General features: G+C 39.4%; 1 protein-coding gene across 1 annotated transcript; it reads left to right on the forward strand.

Annotated features, from left to right (window-relative positions):
- Window positions 1-1,508: 1,508 nt before the first annotated feature.
- Window positions 1,509-14,491, forward strand: tmx1 (thioredoxin-related transmembrane protein 1). Its single transcript, XM_033988868.2, has 8 exons — window positions 1,509-1,748; window positions 3,182-3,297; window positions 4,537-4,582; window positions 6,248-6,376; window positions 7,239-7,284; window positions 7,887-7,988; window positions 8,877-8,943; window positions 9,993-14,491. The coding sequence occupies exons 1-8, from the start codon at window positions 1,537-1,539 to the stop codon at window positions 10,208-10,210; spliced, it is 936 nt and encodes a 311-aa protein (XP_033844759.1). The 5' UTR covers window positions 1,509-1,536; the 3' UTR covers window positions 10,211-14,491.
- Window positions 14,492-22,303: the final 7,812 nt, after the last annotated feature.

Raw genomic sequence — 22,303 nt, forward strand, 5'->3', positions numbered from 1 at the left:
ACGCTGGAGGGACTTTGTCTCTCGGCTGGCCTGGGAACGCCTTGGGGTCCCACCGGAGGAGCTGGAGGACGTGTCCGGGGTGAGGGAAGTCTGGGAGTCCCTGCTTAGACTGCTGCCCCCGCGACCCGGCCCCGGATAAAGCGGAAGAAGATGGATGGATGGATATATATATATATATATATATATATATATATATATATATATATATATATATATATATATATATATATATATATATATATATATGCATATTTACATTGTGTTTTCCTATCTCAAAGCGCACCATTCATTTATTCACATAAATAGCAGAAGTATGTGGGTGTCTTGCGCAAGAACACAATATATGCACTTGTGGGCGCTAGAATTCAACTGCCAACCCTATTCCATTTTAAAGCAATGACCCAACACACCATGTCTCCGTCAGTTTCCCTTATTCAATCCGACCCTGTCAGGTTTAAGTGGAGCAGAGCTGATGTCTGGAGAGTCCAGGTCCAAGGATGTAAAACCTGAAGGTATTTTTAACCTGAGGAGCAGCGATAAACCTGCATCCCTTTTACCTCCATCTCCACGGTGACAATGGGACCATCTCCAGAAACACTCAGACAGAAGAGCAGAGTCAGAGCAGAAGAGATAAGAGCCACAATGGCTCTGAGAAAAAACTGTCAAATGTAAAGGGTCTGTGGGGGGAGATAAGGGAAGGGTCTGGGAAAAATTAACTCACTGATTGAGTTTGGAGGAAAAAATAAAATAAATAGCATGTTTTTTTTATAACTAGCCTCATGTTTTATTGTTATATGTTTTATTGTGTATATATATATATATATATATATATATATATATATATATATATATATATATATATATATATATATAAACAAAATACAGTAATGTCACTTCAGCTACTAATTCAAAGATAAAAGTGTAGATGGATCAAGGTGCTATAATCAATTTCTTTAGAGTCAACATTTCGTTTAGTATCGTATTAGTAGTACAGCATCGCGTGTATTGGTTCGTCACATTTGCCCACTAATCTAAAGGTAAGAGGTTAAATTCTGTTTCTGGCATTGCATTGATAGACAGAAATTAATAAAAGGATGTAGAAAACGAGCCATCTTCTTCAAAAAAACATTCAAGTTCATAAGAATCCACTTTTTAAATGTTTTTCATCTCCATGTACCTATAAGCAGCCTAGTTTAGGAGTAGACCTGGTTTCAAATACAACAGCGTCACCTGGTGGTCACTGAAGACGAGAACGTTTGTGATTGTCTTGCGGTTCAGAAATCATTCGTGAGATGATATCCTTCAATTGTTAACCGCAGCAGTAGTAACTATATATATATATATATATATATATATATATATATATATATATATATATATATATATATATATATATATATATATATATATATATATATATCTATATATAGATGGATGGATGGATATATAGAGGAACTAAGTTTTTGTAAAATAAATAAACGGTCACGTGACTTGTACGTCGCGAGTTTAAAGCGGAAGTGAAAGAGCCCGAGCGTCATGGCGTGTTGTGCAGCGGGCAGCAGAAGAAGTAGCGGGACTTTCGCAATGTTTTCTTTACTTAGACAGACAAAACAGCGTCTTTTCATTTGCTCTCTGTTTATAATATTTAGTTTAGCTTCTTGTCCAGTGGAAGCCAAGCCGGATACGCTCAAAGAAGTGACGGACTCGAACTGGGAGGACATCCTGACTGGAGAATGGATGATTGAATTGTCAGTACTGAACCGCTAATGCTAACACCAACACCGGGGCTAGCATGCTTTAGGTCTATTTTAGCCAACACCTAAACTTTCCGTCATGCTTTCAATGCTTAATTTACTCGGAATGCTCATGTTGGATCATGTTGGGATTTCTTTGTTTCTTTTGAGGATTTTTAAGTATATCGTTGCTGTACATCTGTTAGCTGCATGTCTGCTGTAAATGTAATGTTGAACCTGGAAGTCGTGCCTGTTTAACTGCCTTCATGCTAACAATTAATGTTATTTACTGTTATATGCGTTATTCTTTTTAAATAACAATAATTTAAGATAATAAAATAAATTGTTTAATATATGCACATGTGTTATATGGCATGCCCAAAAAAATGCCCAAAAAGTTAAAGTTGTCAGGGCAATGAATGATTATCTGGTGGATGGGACATGCAGTTTTCATTTACACTTTTATGTTGTTCAAAATCTTTAAGGTGGACTACATACATTTATTTACATGCATATATTGCATTATAATTGCATGGCCCGGTTTTCATAGTCTGTTTACTTCTACCAAACACTGGCTCGACTCAACTTGGTGATGTCCTCAGTGTGAATGAAATGTGCTGGGCTGCAGCGACTTATCAGAATGATCGTGTTTCGCCAACTATTAAAATATTAGTAACTGTATCTTGATCGCAGTCAGACTATACAAACTTCAAAACGCGCAAAATGCACCCCAACAATTACAGTAGTGTTATTCGGTCCGTCGCAGTAATGACTACATCAACTTATCGTTTACCGGTAATTTATGAAAGCTGGAGCTATATTTTGGGGTCAGTATTTAACATGTGTACATTTTCTTTACACTACTTGGAAATTTTTGGTAATTTATTTATTTTGGCTATATGATCAGATTTAAGCCCTAAAGAGTTGAATTAATAACTTGTCTGACTCATTACAGATTCAAACTGCAACTAAGTGTTTCATCCTGCTGTTCTTGGGGCTCATGATTTTTGGCTATATTGTAGATTTAGAATAGTTTTTGGGGTTTAAATCTGCTCTTGGATTGTTGCATCAGTGGCGTAAATATTATAGTTTCAATGTTGTATTTATTTATTGTATTTTTAATATCTGCATTTATGTCTGCAATATATCAAACTTCACATTTTTTTATTGTGACAGTCCTAGGCCTTATTAAAAAAAAGTCTAAAACTTATAATTACTTTAGACAATTATACATTTTAGTCACAAATATTCTCTCTTTAGAAGCCTTTATTCACCATATTTCAACATTTAATTAGTTGATATGTATTTTAAAAATCTTAATATATAATACAAATTCTCATTGGACTGGTTGATTTTTGGCTAGAATGGTCATGTATAGTCTTCACATTCTTTCCCTTTGTTTTAACTGAGTTTCTTCTGTAATATGATGTGCCCCTGTGTGCTTATAGCTATGCTCCATGGTGCCCAGCGTGCCAGCAGCTCCAGCCGACCTGGAAGGAGTTTGCCGACTGGGGGGACGACATGGGGGTCAACATTGCCAAGGTGGATGTGACCGAGCAACCTGGTATGTAGCACGCTTAGCAACCAGAATATAACTAACTTGTAATTGAAAAGTAATAAAAAGTTTAATTCTTAATGCACTTTAATTTAGTAATGTGTCTTTGTTCTAAAACTGATGTGTAACACTGGCCCACTTCACAATCTGACTGAATCCTAAAGCCACCCTGGCAGACAATGATTTACTGTTTTAAGTTATGGGCCAAAGCCAAACCAGAGCCAGATCTAAATAGGACTACACAGCTCTGGTTACACAGGGCTTGTCGGGTTATTGTTGAAATACTGTGTCACTGCAAGATTTGGGCTACTCAAGGGCACTGCAAAAGCCCAACCGTTTATTATGTTCTATTTTTAACATCCCACTCACACCATTTAAAATTGACTCAAATATTTGCAATGTTTGAAATGAAATATGCAGAAGTTTAACTATTTTTTTGGCAATGCTTGTCTAGCAAAACCAGAATGATGTTGATTTCTGTATTTTTTATACAGAGGATATCAGCCTGGTCCCCACTCCCTCTGTCTCAAGGCTGTCACTCATCATTTACAAACAAAATGACATTTCCCTCACCTCAGATTAACAGAGCTTTGTGCTTCACTCATTAATTCTGACTTTTTTTTTTTCTCTTAAGCAGCCATGTTTGTTTTCATCATAGACTGTATATATAAATGGACATGGCTAACCTCGTATTAACCCGCTCTACATGATCTTGGTATTTTTATTTCACAAATTTGTCCGTAAATCAAGATATGAACATTAATAAGAGAGAAATCAGGCACCTTCTTTTCCTGAGGTCCCTCCCGCTAGCGTTGGGAACAGGTTTGATTGACAGCATTGCTAAGCATTCCCTGTATCAGCCCTGCTCTGGATTGGCTTGTTGCTTGCTACGATCCTCGTGGTTGGAATTTCAAGCATGAAACTCGACTCTAAATTGGCCCCTATAACTGCTAGCCTCGATGAGCTTCATTTGACTGGAGCTGAACGCAGTGGGTAATGTTACACTCACTTAGTCCACTTCTTTATACAGTTATGGTTTTGATAAGGATGAACCATGCATGACTGGCTACTCAACCTGTCAATCAAGCCCATCTTAAACTAAGCTAAAATATTTGTAATACTAATTTGTAATAATTTTCAAGGTTAGAAATGCTGTGCACAGTTTACTTTACCCTTTGCAGATGACAAAACTTAAAATAAATCTTATTAAATTTGTGAATGTAATTTTTTTTTTTCTTCTTCTTTCAGGCTTGAGCGGTAGATTCATCATCACATCTCTTCCTACTATTTACCAGTACGTGAGTTTTGTGGTTTCTGCTTTTGAAACTAGCTGTGGGCGTTTGCAGATGTCGATATGAAAAGACTATAGTTGGTCATTCATTTGTACATGACATGATATGACTTTGTATGCAGCGTTTCTCACATGTTTATACTGAGATTATGGTGGTATAAACCTCATTCTATTTAATACAATTTTTAGAGTATAAATGTCAATTACAGCCCCCACTGATCAAAGGAAAACATTACAGATTAAAGATAGTCACTTCTTTGATGATACTATAAGCATAATTTGTATCACCAATTTGTGTTTAGCATCTTTTTAGACGATGGGGGCAAAAATTAGACTACGGCAGCTCACAATAGTTTCCTATATTAATGGAAAACACTGGAATGGTAGAAATCTAATATCAAAAGATGGACAAAACTTGCTACTCTTTTAAATCAGCAGTTTTAATAAGTGATAAACAGGCACCCCAAAACAAGCACTGTATAGATAGAAACGGTAGAGTTGTTTTTCCTCAATGTCTGACTTGGAATAGCTTTTTTAAATTGTGAACGGAGGCTAGGAATTTGCTTTTGCAGTTTGGTTCTAACGCATAAGTAATAATGATATTACTAATGACTTTTTAAAATGAGGTCCTGTGTTTCCTATTGATAGAGGTATGGTGGCCCCTCATAGTAAAATATAGGCCCCACAGTCTAAAACTACCTGAGCCAGAAATCTATTACTTTTTAATATGTTGTATTATAAATATATAGATCATGCGCCCATGAGCCCTTCCTGTTTGTAACGCGACGGTTAGCGGGTTAGCTTTGTCCATTTATACAGTCTATGGGGCTAGGTCTCAGTATAAGCTCTAGCCTGTGTGATAGTGGCTGGTGCAGCTCTTTATCTTTCTCATCTGTTTTTATAATTTATTTATCTACAGGAAACCTAAGGTCACCACAAATTTAACCCGGAATTTGTCTACGTTCTAAAGAAGTTAAAAGTAGTGCGAGGGGTTATAAATGCATTATATAATACCAAAATGGGAAGAAAGAAACAAAACAACTCTTAGTACACAGTAAAGTTAAATTAGACCTATTCTGCAAAATTGACTTTTCAGGTCTTTATCCATGTTCTAGTCTGTGTCTGTGTTTCTTCTCATGGAGCCTCTGAAATTGTATTCAAGACACCATTTTTCAAATCAACTCTTCCTTCAACACTTCCTTCTCCAGTATTATTTTCTTAATCAGTGATACTTGTAGGATTCGGCAGCGTTGCATAGTCGTTTTGGTATAAATGAAAAAAAAAGTGCTGCCCTAGTGCGACGTGCAGCTATCCATAGAGGGCGCCGACAGCATGCGGTGCTTTGTTGTGATGATGTTTACGGCGAAGTCACCGCAGTTTTCTAACGTGGCTGACTTTTTTCTTTTATTAAGTGGTTTTGGATGAATATTGTGATTTAAAATGTGCAAATTATAACATAATGATCCACAGGTATAAGAGATTAGAACTATAGGACTGATTTAAAGTATAGGCGTGGGAGCAAAGGTTACATTATTTCACATTATACCTACTTTGTTTTATCACGTGTTTAAAGTGTTTGTATGCTAATGTAAAGTATGAAATGGCTTAACAAAGACACGGCCTGTTACATAGCTTCACCTGATATCTGGATCTTGCTTTGTTTTCCAGTTGTAAAGATGGCATATTCAGAAAGTACCATGGACCTAGGACCAAAGATGACTTCCTCAGCTTTGTTGATGAGCAGAAGTGGAAATCTATTGAACCCATCTCCTCCTGGTTTGGCCCCTCCTCATTTCTGTAAGAACATTTTTGATGAGCTACTATTATCTTTGCGTATAACATTATTTCATTTTGTTTTTGTTTTTATATAACTATACCCCAAGTAGGCTTAATGAAATATGAGCAAAGACTTAACTCATAATGATGCCTGAAATGTCCCCACAGTATGGCTATTTGTTGTTCATTTCAAGAAATTGACAAGAAAGCAAAGTTACAGGTCAGCTCTGTGGGGAGGTGACCCTGCTCACTGTAAGACCATTTTCAAGGTATTAGGTTTTAGTGCAATAAAAACACAAGTTGAAGTTGAATGCCATACAGTGGGACATTCTAGGATGAACAATTGTTACTTTGCAGTGACATGACACTGGGGGTTCTACATGTGTTTCTGTGGTGGAATGTTTAGGAGTTACCATGGAGACACAATGCACACAGCCTGTTAGATCCTCTCAGTCTGTAGAGCAGTTTAAGTCAAAACTCGACTTGCCCTGGCTCTCTTTGGTTCCAGTCAGGATATCTTGTTGTTTTTATTGTTCTTTGGCTGTGTGTCGTATTTTTATATCTGTTTTTGTTTGTTGATGTTTATGTGAAGCATCTGGGCAGCTTAAGTTGTAATGTAAATGTGCTACAAAAATAAAATTGAATATTAAATAGTTATTATGCCATTCTTGGTAAACTATATTTTCATTATAACATCTTTGTTTATGCTTAATTAAGGAATAGTTAAATAAAAATATAATTATTACCCTAAACAGTTTACATCAAAACCCAGTGCTCCTGGAGTTGTGTCTGACCAAAACAACTGCTATTTATAATTAAAATAAGTAGTTTGAAATAAAAAATGGATTTCAACACATTTTTCATGTTCATGTTCTCTTTTCAGAATGAATGCCATGTCGGCTTTGTTCAAACTTTCCATGTTCATCAGAGTAAGTCACCATTTTAAATTAATTCAAATGTTTACATTAAAGGGCCCATATTACACTATTTTCTGATCTATATTATGTTGTTTCCTCATCTCAAACAGACCTGGAGTTGTGTTTTGTTTCATTCACACATGTTTAACACACAAACTCTGCATATTTAGGCTGAGTTCTTCTCTAAAACAGAAAACACTCTGTTTCACTTTTTGATGTCATGTGGTAATACAGGAAGTGCTCCACTGTGTTGTTAAACTCCATACATTTTCACTAGAATCATTTGGATCATTTCAGCTCTGGAATTACCGATCTCCACTGAACTAAAGGTAAAAGGAGCTGTTAACTTGAAAACTACCACTTCATGACATCACAAGGTGCAACAGCATTTTGATCTTTGGAGATGTCGACAGACTAATAATAAAGTGTCACTACATGTGTGAATGAAACAAAACACAACTCCGGGTCTGTTTTTGAGAACATAATGGCATATAACATGGATGCTCACAAGAGTTGATTTTGTGTGATATAGCACCTTTACGATTTTGAGCATGTTTTTTTACTTTTGCTGCGTAACTGTGTCTTTGTAATAAAATTCCTTCATTTTTCTTTAGCGTTGCCATAACTACATGACAGACGAGGTGGGGATTCCAAACTGGGGCTCGTACGTGATCTTTGGTTTGGTCACTCTGTTTTCTGGACTGGCCTTGGGTCTGGTGAGTTTGAACACAGCACTCCATCACCCTGTCTGTGTAAAATATCTTTGGCCCATAGAATGTTTGCTCTGGATCAGACCTGGATGCCTGACCCTCCTCCACCCGCCTCCATCTCCTCCTCGCCTGGCTCTCCTCCTCCTCACCTGGCTCTCCTTCTCCTCGCCTGGTCTTCCTCCTTCCTCCTCAATTCAATTCAATTCAATTCATTTATTTTTGTAACGCCCAAAATCACAACAACAGTTGTCTCGAAGGGCGTTCATGTTTTGGTTTCCTCCTCCTCGTCCTCCTCACCTGGCCCTCCTCTGCCCCCCTCCCTCCTCCTCGCCTGGCCGATTTTTCTTGTTTTGTCTGATTTTTCCTGTTGTTTGATTTTCCTGTTTGTTTTTGTGTGTAGGCAGCACGGTGGCTGAGTGGCAACACTCATGCCTCACAGCAGAAGGTTTGGTTCGATCCCTGGCCCAAGCCTTTCTGTGTGGAGTTTTTCATGTTTCTCCCTGTGTCTGGATGGGTTTCCTCCGGGTACTCCGTTTTCCCTATCAACCAAAACATGAACGCCCTTCGAGACAACTGTTGTGATTTTGGGTGTTACAAAAATAAAATGAATTGAATTGAAATAACTGAGGGACCACACCGATATCCCTGTAAAATGTTGTGATGTCATCTGAAACCCAGCAGTTGAGCTATACTAAGTGTGAACTGCACATGAGTCATGTTTAGCATAATCGTTCAGGCCCCTAGTGGGTTCTGGCACAGCTATTAGCATACTGGCTAGCACTATTGTTTTCCTTGTTTTGTTTTTTTTCTTTTGCCTTTCTCCAGTACCAGCCTCCCCTGAAAATTGTAACATTACTAACACAGAAGTATTTGATTTTCTGTGTCTCTTTACAGGTGCTTGTCTTCATCGCAGATTATGTCTTCCCCTCAAGAAGATTTTCCTCATCTGAATACTACCAGAGTGAGTCTTATCAGTTTTAAAGTTTACAATAGCTGCACCAGCTTCATATAATTTTCATTTCATTTCTGTTTTCCTCACAGTTAAAATGTAAATGGATGGATCTGAAATGTATTCATCATTCAAACTGTAGTTGAATCCTAAGTCCTTAACACACTTCATAAAATGTTATATGTAACTTTTCTGGTGCTTGTCTCCATGTAGATTTTATTGCTTTGCCTGCAATGTTACACAGTATGGCATTGTCTTATCTATCTCCTTAGAGACAGGCAGGTGACAAAAAACAAGTTCTGGGTCAGATCTATGGAGATGTTAACCTGGTCTTACCTGGTCAGTAAGATTACATGTTTTTAGCAATTTATATTTTGCAGCTGATACAATTAATCTTCCCTGGGGGTGTGATGCTAACTGGGGGTATTGCTCTGTCTGAGGCTTTGTTAGACTTAATCTGAGTTTTATTTTAACGTAATCTGACCAGAAAGAACTGACTTAGAATTACAGCAGGAAGTCCGTCTCACATAATATTACAGTCTTAAGCTAGCTAGCATGAGCATTAGCCAACACCTTTTGTTGAAAATCAAGCTCCTAAACAGGACCATGCATGGTCAGATTTATCACAAGCTCCTTTCAGACGATCTCAAAATATATTTGGCTTTTGCTAATGTGTACATTGTGTCACCATAGTAACCAATACACATACATGCAAAACACTGCCAATGTGATGTCACTGCAAAGTATCCAATAAATGCAAGATACATATGAACGCAACTTTAATGCCATACTGTGGAATATTCTAAGCAAAGCAGGTGACACCACCAGGCCAAGTCACTGGACAGATCTGTGGAGATGCAAGCTTGCTCACAGCAAAAATGCATGCTGTTGTGCAACAATAAGACTTATAAATGAATACATGCAAGATAGTTTAATGCCATATTGTGGAATATTCTGAGCAAGGCAATAATATCTCCATACAGATGAGCAGATGCCAAACCCTCTACCAGAAAAGTTCCATAGTGTAGCTTACGTGTATCTGTATCCTTTTGTCATTTCAGAGAAACAAGCTGCAGAGCAGGCGCGGCTGATGCAGGACGATGAACACGAAGCCGACGGAGAGGAGGAAGACGAGGAGGATGAAGACGAAGTGTGGAGACGGAGGAGAGCGCCCCAGGAAGGCCGCTCCGAGAACATAGCTCAGCCCACAGACGGAGCGCTGAGGAAGAGAGCCGTGAGGGGCCGAGGAGCCGAAGAGGAGGATGAGAGTGAGAGTTAGGGAAGAGCACATTATTTTAGTGAATACTTTCTCCTAAATAACTCCTCAATTCCTCTGTTTTTAGCCTTAAATAGATTTGACTTGAGAACAGATGCAGAGCTAAACATTAGACTGGCACTTTGAAAGTACAGCGCCTATTATATTTGCCATAAAAACACAGTCCACACTGGTGCTTGTCTCTATGGAGATGTGTTTGCTTTGCCAGGAATGTTACACAGTATGCAATTAAGCCTATCTATCTTATCTCCATGGAGTCAAGAAAGTGACGTCACCAGATGACTCTACAGGTCAGATCTGTGGAGAAACGATCCTGTAAGAATGCGTGTCTGTGGAGGTACGTTTGAGCAACCTGTAATAGAACAAATGCAACATGAGTTTAATGTGGTACTGTGAAACATTTAGGGCAAAGCGCAGACATCATCTTAGCGACAAGCAGGTGATAGACTCTCCACCAGGACGAGGTCACTGGGTACTTGGTGCGTTTGTTTTCTCTTGGCATATTTCGTTGACTTTGAGTAAAAGCTTTGGGATTGAGGAGTTATGGATTTGAGAAATTTGGAAGATTGAAATTGGGCCGTAGAGACTCGACAAGAGGGCGGCCATATTGGAGTGGGCAGGGCTAAACAGCAGGCGATATCCAAACCAACTTCAAAACTACTCCTGCTACTTCCGGCTTGTTAGTTTGACGCTTTAGATGACAGGAACTAACTGTATCTGTTGTGGATTGCTCTGGAGATGAAACCTTTTGAGAAGAAGCTGGATTTGAAGCAACCGACCTTTGTTCCTTGGACTTTTGTAAGTTTAAGTGTGAAACGGTTTACCATTACAGACATACTCATCAAGACTTGAAATGGCATCCTAACCGGTGAAATGTGTGAAGCAAATTTTTAGTCTAAACCAGTCATAGACGATCATTTAACCAGGAGTAATTTCGATAGACGATAAACGATAAGATTTAAACTAATTTATGCCACTGACACAACAACCCAAGAGAAGATTTAAACCACAAAAATCATAAATCTGCAATATTATTAAAAACCATGAGGTGCAATAAATAAACAGCAGAATGAAACACTTTAGTTGTTAGTTTGCATCTGTAATGAGTCAGACAAGTTATTAATTCAACCTTTAATAGCTTAAATCTTATCCTAAACCCAGGAAAATTACCAAAAATTCTCCAGTGGTGCAAAGAAAATGTACACCACAAAAAATATTGTTCCAGCTTCGTATATAGAAAGATAAGTGAATAAATGCAAGATAGTTTAATGTTATACTGTGGAATTTTCTAAGCAAAACGATAACACCTCCATGGAGACGAGCAGATAGCAAACCCTCCACCAGAAAAGTTATATAGTGTAGCTTTGAAAAGGTCTTTAAGCGTCTATTTATTTTTTGCCAGTTTAGAGAACAAGCAGCAGAACAAAAATAATCTATTGTTCCAGATTTCATCTATAGAAACGATAAGTTGATCTAGTGATTATCACGATAGGGCTGTAAGTACAACACAGGCTGCTGAGCATACTGTTTATTTCCAACTCAAATTGGGTCATTTTGAGATTTTTAGACTTTGGACTATGACTGAAGAAGAACATATTTCTGTTAGATATCTGTATAATACCTCAGTCGTCCAGGTCTGATCCATAGTAAAAGCCAAAGGTAAATCTGTCAACTGGACAAAACTTTGTAGGAGTGAAGATGTTTGGCTGCTCATTCAAAGAATTTTCAGACAGTTTGAGATTCCACTCTATTTCAAACCTACATTTCAAACACTCGAAGACAGAAACTGGGTCACCCAAAGGACAAAACCCTGAGCCATAAACAAACTAATGTGCTCTACTCCATTCAATGTAGTGAAGAGGGCTGTGAGCCACTCCATAGTACCAACATCATCGAGAGAGCTGCTCAGGACCCCAATCTGCTGTACATCTCCATCTCAAAGACACTAACCACTCCTTTGAAGATAGTGAGGTACAGCCAGCGAAAAAAATGGCTTGAGAGGGGAGTTAAAGAAGCTATTTATGTTAGGAAACACAATCCTTCCTTGAACAGGAATGGGGGCCTTAGACATAATCTCTTCTCCAACTATAACTCCATCCTCAGACCCAAAGCAAACAAAGAGAACAATAGAGCGAGACAGTAGGGGCATTAAAGGTTGAATGTAGGCCTATTAAGGCTAAAACTGGAAACAATACCTGTTTACAGTTTCAGTGTAGTTGCCCCTCCCTTCAGACAGATATAAGGCAGTGTCCAGCAGTAATCTGACCAGAACTGAAGAAGAGGCTTGGACGAGCAGTGAAACATCTTCTCTCCTACAGCGGTTCGGCCAGTTGATAGATTTAACTTTGGCTTTTACTATATTTCTGTTAGCCCCTCTCTCTTACTCCCTTCTCTCCCACTGATGTTGCACCATGATAAAGAATGCTCTGTGGAATAGTCATAGGTAGTAGTACAAAGTTTAATAATTGGGGTTGTGTTTGGAGTTCATATTTTTAACAACTACGAGGGCGTTAACATTTGAGGCAAAACTGAAATTTGAATGGTTTAAGACAAGAATTCAATGCCATTTAGAACAACTTAAGGTTGTTCTAAAAAAATAATAGGTAAGCGTTTGTTTGGCAACGGGAGCATTTGCTTTGTTCATAGAGGATTTTCTATTGGCTAAACAACTGCAGACTTTGCTTTTTCATTTTGGTTCAGTTGTGATACACTGGGCAGCCTTGGTCACAGGAAGTTGTTTGCACATGATTCTCATCCAACGACATCTCTAATTGAATAAAATGGCTGTCACTTTTTAGTAGCTTTTGTTTGGTTCTTATTTTACAAACATCTTAATGTGTAAAGGCAACATCAATGTATTTTTTTCCTCCACATTCATATACTGTACCAGAAGTGTCTTCTTATACATGTTTTAATGAAATGTTTGGTACAGGCCCTTTACAGTTGAGTGTGGTCCACAGACTATGTATAAATGGACATAGCTAACCTGCTAGCCGCTTCGTTCTAAATAGGAAGTCAGTACGCGCTTCTGGCTCCATCGACTCTGACTCCAATTCACTTTATCTTGAAAAACTGTCCCCTCTCTCTGTAACTGCTGCTGTCAGACTCATCATTTTAGTCTTAGATGTTCATATTAACCCGCTCTACATGATCCTGTGGTTTTAATTTTGCTATTGTCTGTAACTCAAGATATGAACATTAATAACAGGCAAATCAGCTGCCTTCTTTTCCCAAAGTCGCTCCTGCTAGCATTAGCAACAGGTTTGATTTACAGCGTTGCTAAGTGCCCGCTCACTGCTAAACCAGCGGTGCGAGTGGGAAGGGGTGTTATCTTTAACAGCCTTGCTCCAGATTGGCTCTTTGGTTCCTATGATACTCTAAATGTGAAACTCTACTCCAAATTGGCCTCTAGAACTGCTAGCCTTAATGAGCTTCATTTGGAGCTGAACGCTGTGGGTGACGTCACACTCACTTAGTCCACTTGTTTATACAGTCTGTGGTGCAGTCGCGTTGATGAATAACTTCGGTCTATGCATTGTTTATAATTGTGTGTTTGGGATTTGTCCTGGTTTGTGTTCAGAAATGTGTTTTATTTCAAATACTGTAGAATTTTACTGTTGTATAACTGTAAATGTTATGGGTGAGGCAAACATTCATGTTTCCGTGCGAATGATGAAAATATTTAATTGTTTATAACAGTTTGTACAGTTGAAGCTTACATGACTTCGTTGCTGGGTTTCAGAAGGCCTCAGAGTTTTGTTTACGCCTTTAGTGTTTAAAGATGCACTGTGTAACTTTAATAATGAAGGGTAACCCACCTGCTCCTCTCCATGGAGATGTAATGTTGCCTGGAATGGTCCACTGTGTGGCGTTATATTTATCTGTATTGAGAGACAAGCAGGTGTCAGGGTCCCATCAGAAAAATTACATAGTGCAGCTTTAATTGAGGTGTGGGCAGTCTTTTTTTTTTTTTTTTTTTTTTTAAAGATGCCGTGTGATCAAAACATGTGTCTATGGAGATGTTGAATGTCCTACAATGTCCTGCATTACATTTATCCATTTACTGGTATTTTTTAAGATAAAGAAAACATGCACGCTTACTGCTCTTGGGCTTGCCTCTTCACAGATTTAACTTAACCATATTGTGGAGCGTGCCAGGTACAGCAATAACATCTCCATAAGAGAAAAGTGACAGAATGCGCCTTTAAGTCTCAGTTTATGTATGTTTGAGTAACTAAAATATGTTGTATTTTACCACTCAAAATCAAATGGCTCATATTTCAGTTAAAGAAGGTTAGCAACATTTTTTAAATAATGTTGTTAATAATAATCATAATTGTTAAAACCTGAGGTAAATCTATGTGCTCAAATTATCCGTCTGAGTTTTTATTTTGTTCCAAGTTTTTTGTGTTTACTTGTAAATAATTTTACTGTAAAGACGCACATTTTAAAATTCCTCTAGTTTAGCTTAAACTTTTACCAAATAGATACAAACTGTATAAAACTATTGTGCAAATTTAAAAAATGGGTCAGGGGTTTTAGTCCAACAAACTTGAGTAACTCTATAACAACCAAACCTGGACTTTTGTATTTAAAAGTGAGTTGATTTGCAGTGTTGCTTTTACATTGATACTTTGCAATGACGTCAAGCTGAGGGTGTCTTCCTGCATGTGTATGGTGGAATATTCAGCAGTTTCCGCGGTGACAGAATGCACACGTTGGCATACAGCTTGATACATTATAAGATCCAAGTCTGAAAACTAAGAAAAAAATGGCAACATTTTATAATAACTACACCCTATTTAGCCTTAATAAAGCATGAACAAAGACTTAATTAATAATGGACAAACACTTGATTCAAGCTTAATAACTACCGGTACTTAATTATGACCCTGATTAACACTTAACTTACAATTAGTCTGTGCTGTTTATAGTTACTCATAATTATTTCACACTTAGTTACTTCTTAACTAACCATTTGTGTGTATTTGTAAATGCATATTTAAGTATCAACTTCAACTCTTATTAATGATTAGTTATCTATGAAATAATGCTTTACTAATCCTGCAGTGCAATGATAATTCAGGCACCTGTTACCTGTTAAGTCTTTTTAGAGCTTTTCGTAAGTGAAGGCTAATGATGCTTTATTAAGTCTTTGTTAAGGCCAAACTCCAGAGAAACAATAATAGAATTTTAACATTATTTAGGCATATGATAATAATTAAGAAATGTCTGAATAATTATTAGTTAATAATAATTAGTTAACAATTAGTTCATGATTAGTTCAACCAGTAGCTAATACGTTTTTATAAACACTTCTAAAGTGAGGAATATTTGAACTTAATGAAGTATTTATTAAGGTACTATACCAGCCATTATCTAAGCCCAGAGTGTCATGCCCCATTTTCTCCTGAATTTCAACTTCAACAAAGGTGGGAATCAACTTTACATAAAAAAGCAAGCCAAGAAACATGGATACAAATCATCTGGACGTGTATTACATTTTTCAGAACATTTACAAACACAATGAAAATCTGTTTTGGCTGCTAAACTTCTTATAAACATCTTATTACGAACACTTTAAATGTATAGCAGCATTCTGGTTTGTAAACTCTTTTCTTTTAAAGGTTTCAAATAACTTAATAATTAAACAAAAAACTGGCTATCAAATATTCTGAAATAAAATAAACTTTAACTTATCAATAAATGTGCCTTTACAGGTTTGGGGTCACATTGAAAAAAACTAAACAAACAAATGCAATGCACCAGCCTGATGCAAAATAAGCTCTTCTTTAGGCCGCAGTGGGTGGCGCTATAGACCTGTACAGTTACTTCAATGTCCTGCAATTCCTGTACAGGCTTGTAGTGGCAACCACTGGTACCTAAAGAAGGGCTCATTGTGGGGCGTGTACGAGCCTGAGAACCTTATAGAGTTTATTAAGATTTTTACCGTGACATAATGCACATTGAATACATTTCAATACTTCTCAAATGTTTCAAATATTAATTTGAAAAATACATTTGATAACATACATCAAGGAAATGATGACCAAAAAAACATAACAATAGATATAGATCACTTTAATTGTTTACCTACATCATAGATCGACCTTCCTAATGGCCAACAACATGTTTTCTTGCCAGTCATTCTATCCACTCAATTACAATAATGTGCTCAGATAACAAATGATCAGTTTTATCCCCCCTCAGCCTCCAGACTTGCTCTTGGTAAGAGCGCTGTGCCTGTTCAGTATGCTGTGTATGGGCACCTGTGTTTGGATCTACGTAACTCCTGCTGTGGTTAAAAGTGTAGCAACTCAAGAGAAAATCCGATGTGCTCGCCATTCATCACTGATAACCGACGAGCCAACTGTCACATGGTGAGCAATGATGGGGACTAAATGCTTCCTTGATCTGCGCTCTACAAGTTGTAGAATTGTCTTTCTTCCACCATTATTTCACACACCCAACATTCTCTTCCATCCACCAGCCATTCTGCCCCCTCTACACTGCAACAAAAATCAAACATGTAAAAGATTATGGCAGATTGTTAGATTACATGGATCATTGTCTTTTGTTTGTGTCGAAAATAACTTACATCTATTGCTACAGATTGTCTTGTTCCTCCAATCATTTGGCCAGTCGGTCTCTTCAGCCTGTGCATCGCCGTCCAACACACATCTTGTTTTTTTTGGTCATTCTTGTAAGTGCTGCTGAACTGGCAGAAATTGAGTCGTTCATCTTTAGCTGTCTATTTGTCTCTGTCTTAATCCTTGAAAAAATCTAAAAATATAGACAAAAATATTTAAATTTACAGGGACATATTTTGCTAAATTGACCTCTAACCATCTCAAAACAGTTGTATTTTGGTTGATTCATGAATGTTTGTGTAATCCTTTAAATTATCCAGCTTTTAAGTTGAATGTACATTGCACCTGTCTCTGTTCACGTGTTCTTAAAAAAAACACCAAATAAATAAAAAAAATAACTTTGGACCGTATGTTAAGTATGCCAAATACTTCTTTATAGAATGTGTTATATGTAATGCTTGTATGATTTAAATGCTACTTTTATGCCATAAACTAGCATAAAAAAGGCATTCATCACATCCAAGTTACAGATAGACCAATATATCAGGCTGATATTGGATTTTTTAGCATATCAGCTATTGGCCTTAAAACTTTTTGTAACCGTATGAATTCTCAATCACAATGAGTAAATTTTAAAATAATGTGTCAATTAAATTAACGTCAGAAATGGCCGACATTACTATTTGTTGTCAACAAATATACCAAACTGTACATGAAAATCATCCACTTCGTCAGTGACACTTTTAATCTTGAGAATACAGATCTGTGCCTGATGGACAGTTGCTTTGGTCTTCCCAAATGCACAGCATGCTGACATATCCTGTTTAAGAAAGAACATTCAAAATATGGTTGTCACCCACACAATTTTTATGGCCAATAAGCCAACATTTAAAAATATTATTATTATTATTATTATTTTTAACCCTGCACGTGTGGAGTTGGAGCGCAGCGCAAGCTCTCAGTGCCCCAGACATGTCTCTCCAGACTCAAAGTGCGCGTGGATTAGGCCCACATAAATCACAGATACACAAACAAGATTTGCTCTATGCTACGCCTCAAATCTTCAATTGTGTTTTTGTGGTCAAAATTGGTCATATGTCCCCTGAGATGCAGTGATGTTCTAGTGAAGGAAGAGGTCTAATGAAGCATGACCTGTGGAAACCATGTTTGACCCTGCATGTCTATTTACCTGTCTATTTATCTGTCTATTTAACTGTCTATTTACCTGTCTATTTATCTGTCTATTTAACTGTCTATTTACCTATCTATTTGCCTATCTTTTTGCTGTCTATTTACCTATTTGCTGTCTATTTACCTGTCTATTTGCCTGTCTATTTACTTGTCTATTTATCTGTCTATTTACCTGTCTATTTATCTGTCTATTTACCTGTCTATTTGCCTGTCTATTTATCTGTCTATTTACCTGTCTATTTGCTGTCTATTTCCCTGTCTATTTTTCTGTCTATTTACCTGTCTATTTATCTGTCTATTTGCCTGTCTATTTATCTGTCTATTTACCTGTCTATTTGCTGTCTATTTTTCTATCTATTTACCTGTCTGTTTATTTGTCTATTTCCCTGTCTATTTACCTGTCTATTTATCTGTCTATTTACCTGTCTATTTATCTGTCTATTTACCTGTCTATTTACCTGTCTATTTGCTGTCTATTTATCTGTCTATTTACCTGTCTATTTACCTGTCTATTTGCTGTCTATTTACCTGTCTTTTTGCTGTCTATTTATCTGTCTATTTATCTGTCTATTTACCTGTCTATTTGCCTGTCTATTTATCTGTCTATTTACCTGTCTATTTACCTGTCTATTTGCTGTCTATTTACCTGTCTTTTTGCTGTCTATTTATCTGTCTATTTATCTGTCTATTTACCTGTCTATTTGCCTGTCTATTTATCTGTCTATTTACCTGTCTATTTATCTGTCTATTTACCTGTCTATTTACCTGTCTATTTGCTGTCTATTTACCTGTCTTTTTGCTGTCTATTTATCTGTCTATTTACCTGTCTATTTCCCTGTCTATTTACCTGTCTATTTACCTGTCTATTTATCTGTCTATTTATCTGTCTATTTACCTGTCTATTTACCTGTCTATTTGCTGTCTATTTACCTGTCTTTTTGCTGTCTATTTATCTGTCTATTTATCTGTCTATTTACCTGTCTATTTGCCTGTCTATTTATCTGTCTATTTACCTGTCTATTTACCTGTCTATTTGCTGTCTATTTACCTGTCTATTTTTCTGTCTATTTACCTGTCTATTTATCTGTCTATTTGCCTATCTTTTTGCTGTCTATTTACCTATTTGCCTGTCTATTTGCTATCTATTTACCTGTCTTTTTGCTGTCTATTTGCCTGTCTATTTACTTGTCTATTTACCTGTCTATTTACCTGTCTATTTATCTGTCTATTTACCTGTCTATTTACCTGTCTATTTGCTGTCTATTTACCTGTCTTTCTGCTGTCTATTTATCTGTCTATTTACCTGTCTATTTACCTGTCTATTTGCTGTCTATTTACCTGTCTTTTTGCTGTCTATTTATCTGTCTATTTACCTGTATATTTACCTGTCTCTTTGCTGTCTATTTACCTGTCTATTTTTCTGTCTATTTACCTGTCTATTTTTCTGTCTATTTATCTGTCTATTTACCTGTCTATTTATCTGTCTATTTACCTGTCTATTTGCTGTCTATTTACCTGTCTATTTGCCTGTCTATTTATCTGTCTATTTGCCTGTCTATTTACCTGTCTATTTCCCTGTCTTTTTCCCTGTCTATTTACCTGTCTATTTATCTGTCTATTTACCTGTCTATTTATCAGTCTATTTGCCTGTCTATTTACCTGTCTATTTATCTAATTACCTGTCTATTTATCTGTCTATTTACCTATCTATTTACCTGTCTATTTATTTGCCTATTTACCTGTCTATTTATTTGCCTATTTGCCTATTTACCTGTCTATTTATTTGCCTATTTACCTGTCTATTTATTTGTCTATTTACCTGTCTATCCATCCATCCATCCATCCATCCATTTTCTTCCGCTTATCCGGGGCCAGGTCGCGGGGGCAGCAGACTAAGCAGGGACTCCCAGACCTCCCCTCACCCCAGACACGTCCTCCAGCTCCTCTGGTGGGACCCCAAGGCGTTCCCAGGCCAGAGAGACATAGTCCCTCCAGCGTGTCCTGGGTCTTCCCCGGGGCCTCCTCCCGGTGGGACATGCCCAGAACACCTCCGTAGGGAGGCGTCCAGGAGGCATCCTGAGCAGATGCCCGAGCCACCTCAGCTGGTTCCTCTCAACGTGTAGGAGCAGCGGCTCTACTCCGAGCTCCTCCCGTGTGACTGAGCTCCTCACCCTATCCCTAAGGGTGCGCCCGGCCACTCTGCGGAGGAAGCCCATTTCAGCTGCTTGTATCCGCGATCTTGTCCTTTCGGTCATTACCTAGAGCTCATGACCATAGGTGAGGGTAGGAACGTAGATTGGCCGGTAAATCGAGAGCTTCGCCTTCCGGCTCAGCTCCTTCTTTACCACAACGGACCGATACAGCGACTGCATCACTGCAGACGCTGCACCGATCCGCCTGTCAATCTCCCGCTCCATCCTTCCCTCACTCGTGAACAAGACCCCGAGATACTTGAACTCCTCCACTTGGGGCAGAGACACCTTTTTCCGGTCGAGAACCATGGCCTAGGATTTGGAGGAGCTGATTCTCATCCCAGCCGCTTCACACTCGGCTGCAAACCACCCCAGTGCCTGCTGCAGGTCCTGGCTCGAAGAAGCCATCAGGACAACATCATCTGCAAACAGCAGAGATGAAATCCTGTGGTTCCCAAACCAGGCCCCCTCCGGCCCCTGGCTGCGCCTAGAAATTCTGTCCATAAATATAATGAACAGAACCGGTGACAAAGGGCAGCCCTGGTGGAGTCCAACATGCACCGGGAACAGGTCTGACTTACTGCCGGCAATGCGAACACAGCTCCTGCTCCGGTCATACAGGGACCCGACAGCCCTTAGCAAAGAGCCCCGGACCCCATACTCCCAGAGCACCCCCCAAAGGACACCACGAGGGACACGGTCGAATGCCTTCTCCAGATCCACAAAACACATGTGGACTGGTTGGGCAAACTCCCATGAACCCTCAAGGACCTGATGGAGAGTATAAAGCTGGTCCAGTGTTCAATGACCAGGACGAAAACACACTGCTCCTCCTGAATCTGAGGTTCGACTATCGGTCGAATTCTCCTCTCCAGTACCCTGGAATAGACCTTACCGGGAAGGCTGAGGAGTGTGATTCCCCTGTAATTGGAACACACCCTCCGGTCCCCCTTCTTATACAGAGGGACCACCACCCCGGTCTGCTATTCCACAGGTACTGTCCCCGATCGCCACGCGATGTTGCAGAGACGTGTCAGCCAAGACAGTCCCACAACATCCAGAGACTTGAGGTACTCGGGACGGATCTCGTCCACCCCCGGAGCCTTGCCACCAAGGAGCTTGCCAACCATCTCAGTGACTTCAGCCAGGGTGATGGACGAGTCCTCCTCCGGGTCCCCAATTTCTGCTTCCTCCTCGGAAGACGTGACAGTGGGATCGAGGTGATCCTCAAAGTCCTTCCACCGCCCGACAACATCCCCAGTCGAGGTCAGCAGCTCTCCACCCGCACTGTAAACAGTGTTGGTGAAGCACTGCTTCCCCCTCTTGAGGCGTCGGACGGTTTGCCAGAATCTCTTTGAGGCCGTCCGATAGTCCTCCTCCATGGCCTCCCCGAACTCCTCCCAACCCCGAGTTTTTGCCTCTGTGACTGCAAGATCCACGGCACGCTTGGCCCGCCGGTACTCATCAGCTGCCTCAGGAGTCCCACAAGCCAACAAGGCTCCATAGGACTCCTTCTTCAGCTTGACGGCATCCCTTACTTCCGGTGTCCACCACCGGGTTCGAGGATTGCCGCCGCGACAAGCACCGCGGACCTTACGACCACAGCTACGAGCAGCCGCATCGACAATAAAGGTGGAGAACATGGCCCACTCAGAGCAGAGTCCATGTCCCCAGCCTCCCCCAGGATCAGGGAAGTCCCCCAGGAGAACAACGGAGTCCCCGGTTGGTGCACTGTCTAGTACCCCTCCCAGGGACTCCAAGAAGGCCGGGTACTCTGCACTGCTGTTTAGCCCGTAGGCCGACACAACAGTGAGAGACCTGTCCCCGACCCGAAGGCCAGGGACGCGACCCTCTCGTTCACCGGGGTGAACTCCAACATGTGGCGGCTGAGCTGTGAGGCAATGAGCAAGCCCACACCAGCTCGCCGCCGCTCCCCGCGGGCAACGCCAGAGAAATGGAGAGTCCAACCCCTCTCAAGGAGTTGGGTTCCAGAGCCCAAGCTGTGCGTGGAGGTGAGGCCGACTATATCTAGCCGGTAACGCTCAACCTCCCGCACAAGCTCAGGCTCCTTCCCCCCCAGCGAGGTGACATTCCATGTCCCCAGAGTTAGTCTCCATGTCCGG

This window comes from Periophthalmus magnuspinnatus, chromosome 22 (assembly GCF_009829125.3).
Source record: "Periophthalmus magnuspinnatus isolate fPerMag1 chromosome 22, fPerMag1.2.pri, whole genome shotgun sequence".
NCBI classification, from domain to species: domain Eukaryota; kingdom Metazoa; phylum Chordata; class Actinopteri; order Gobiiformes; family Gobiidae; genus Periophthalmus; species Periophthalmus magnuspinnatus.

Bases quoted from the DNA above. Each gene is read 5' to 3' on its own strand.
- tmx1 (XM_033988868.2), top strand. From the start codon at position 1,537: ATGGCGTGTTGTGCAGCGGGCAGCAGAAGAAGTAGCGGGACTTTCGCA. The intron at 4,583-6,247 runs GTACGTGAGTTT...TTTGTTTTCCAG, and splicing joins TCTCTTCCTACTATTTACCA to TTGTAAAGATGGCATATTCA. The intron at 7,989-8,876 runs GTGAGTTTGAAC...GTCTCTTTACAG, and splicing joins CTGGACTGGCCTTGGGTCTG to GTGCTTGTCTTCATCGCAGA.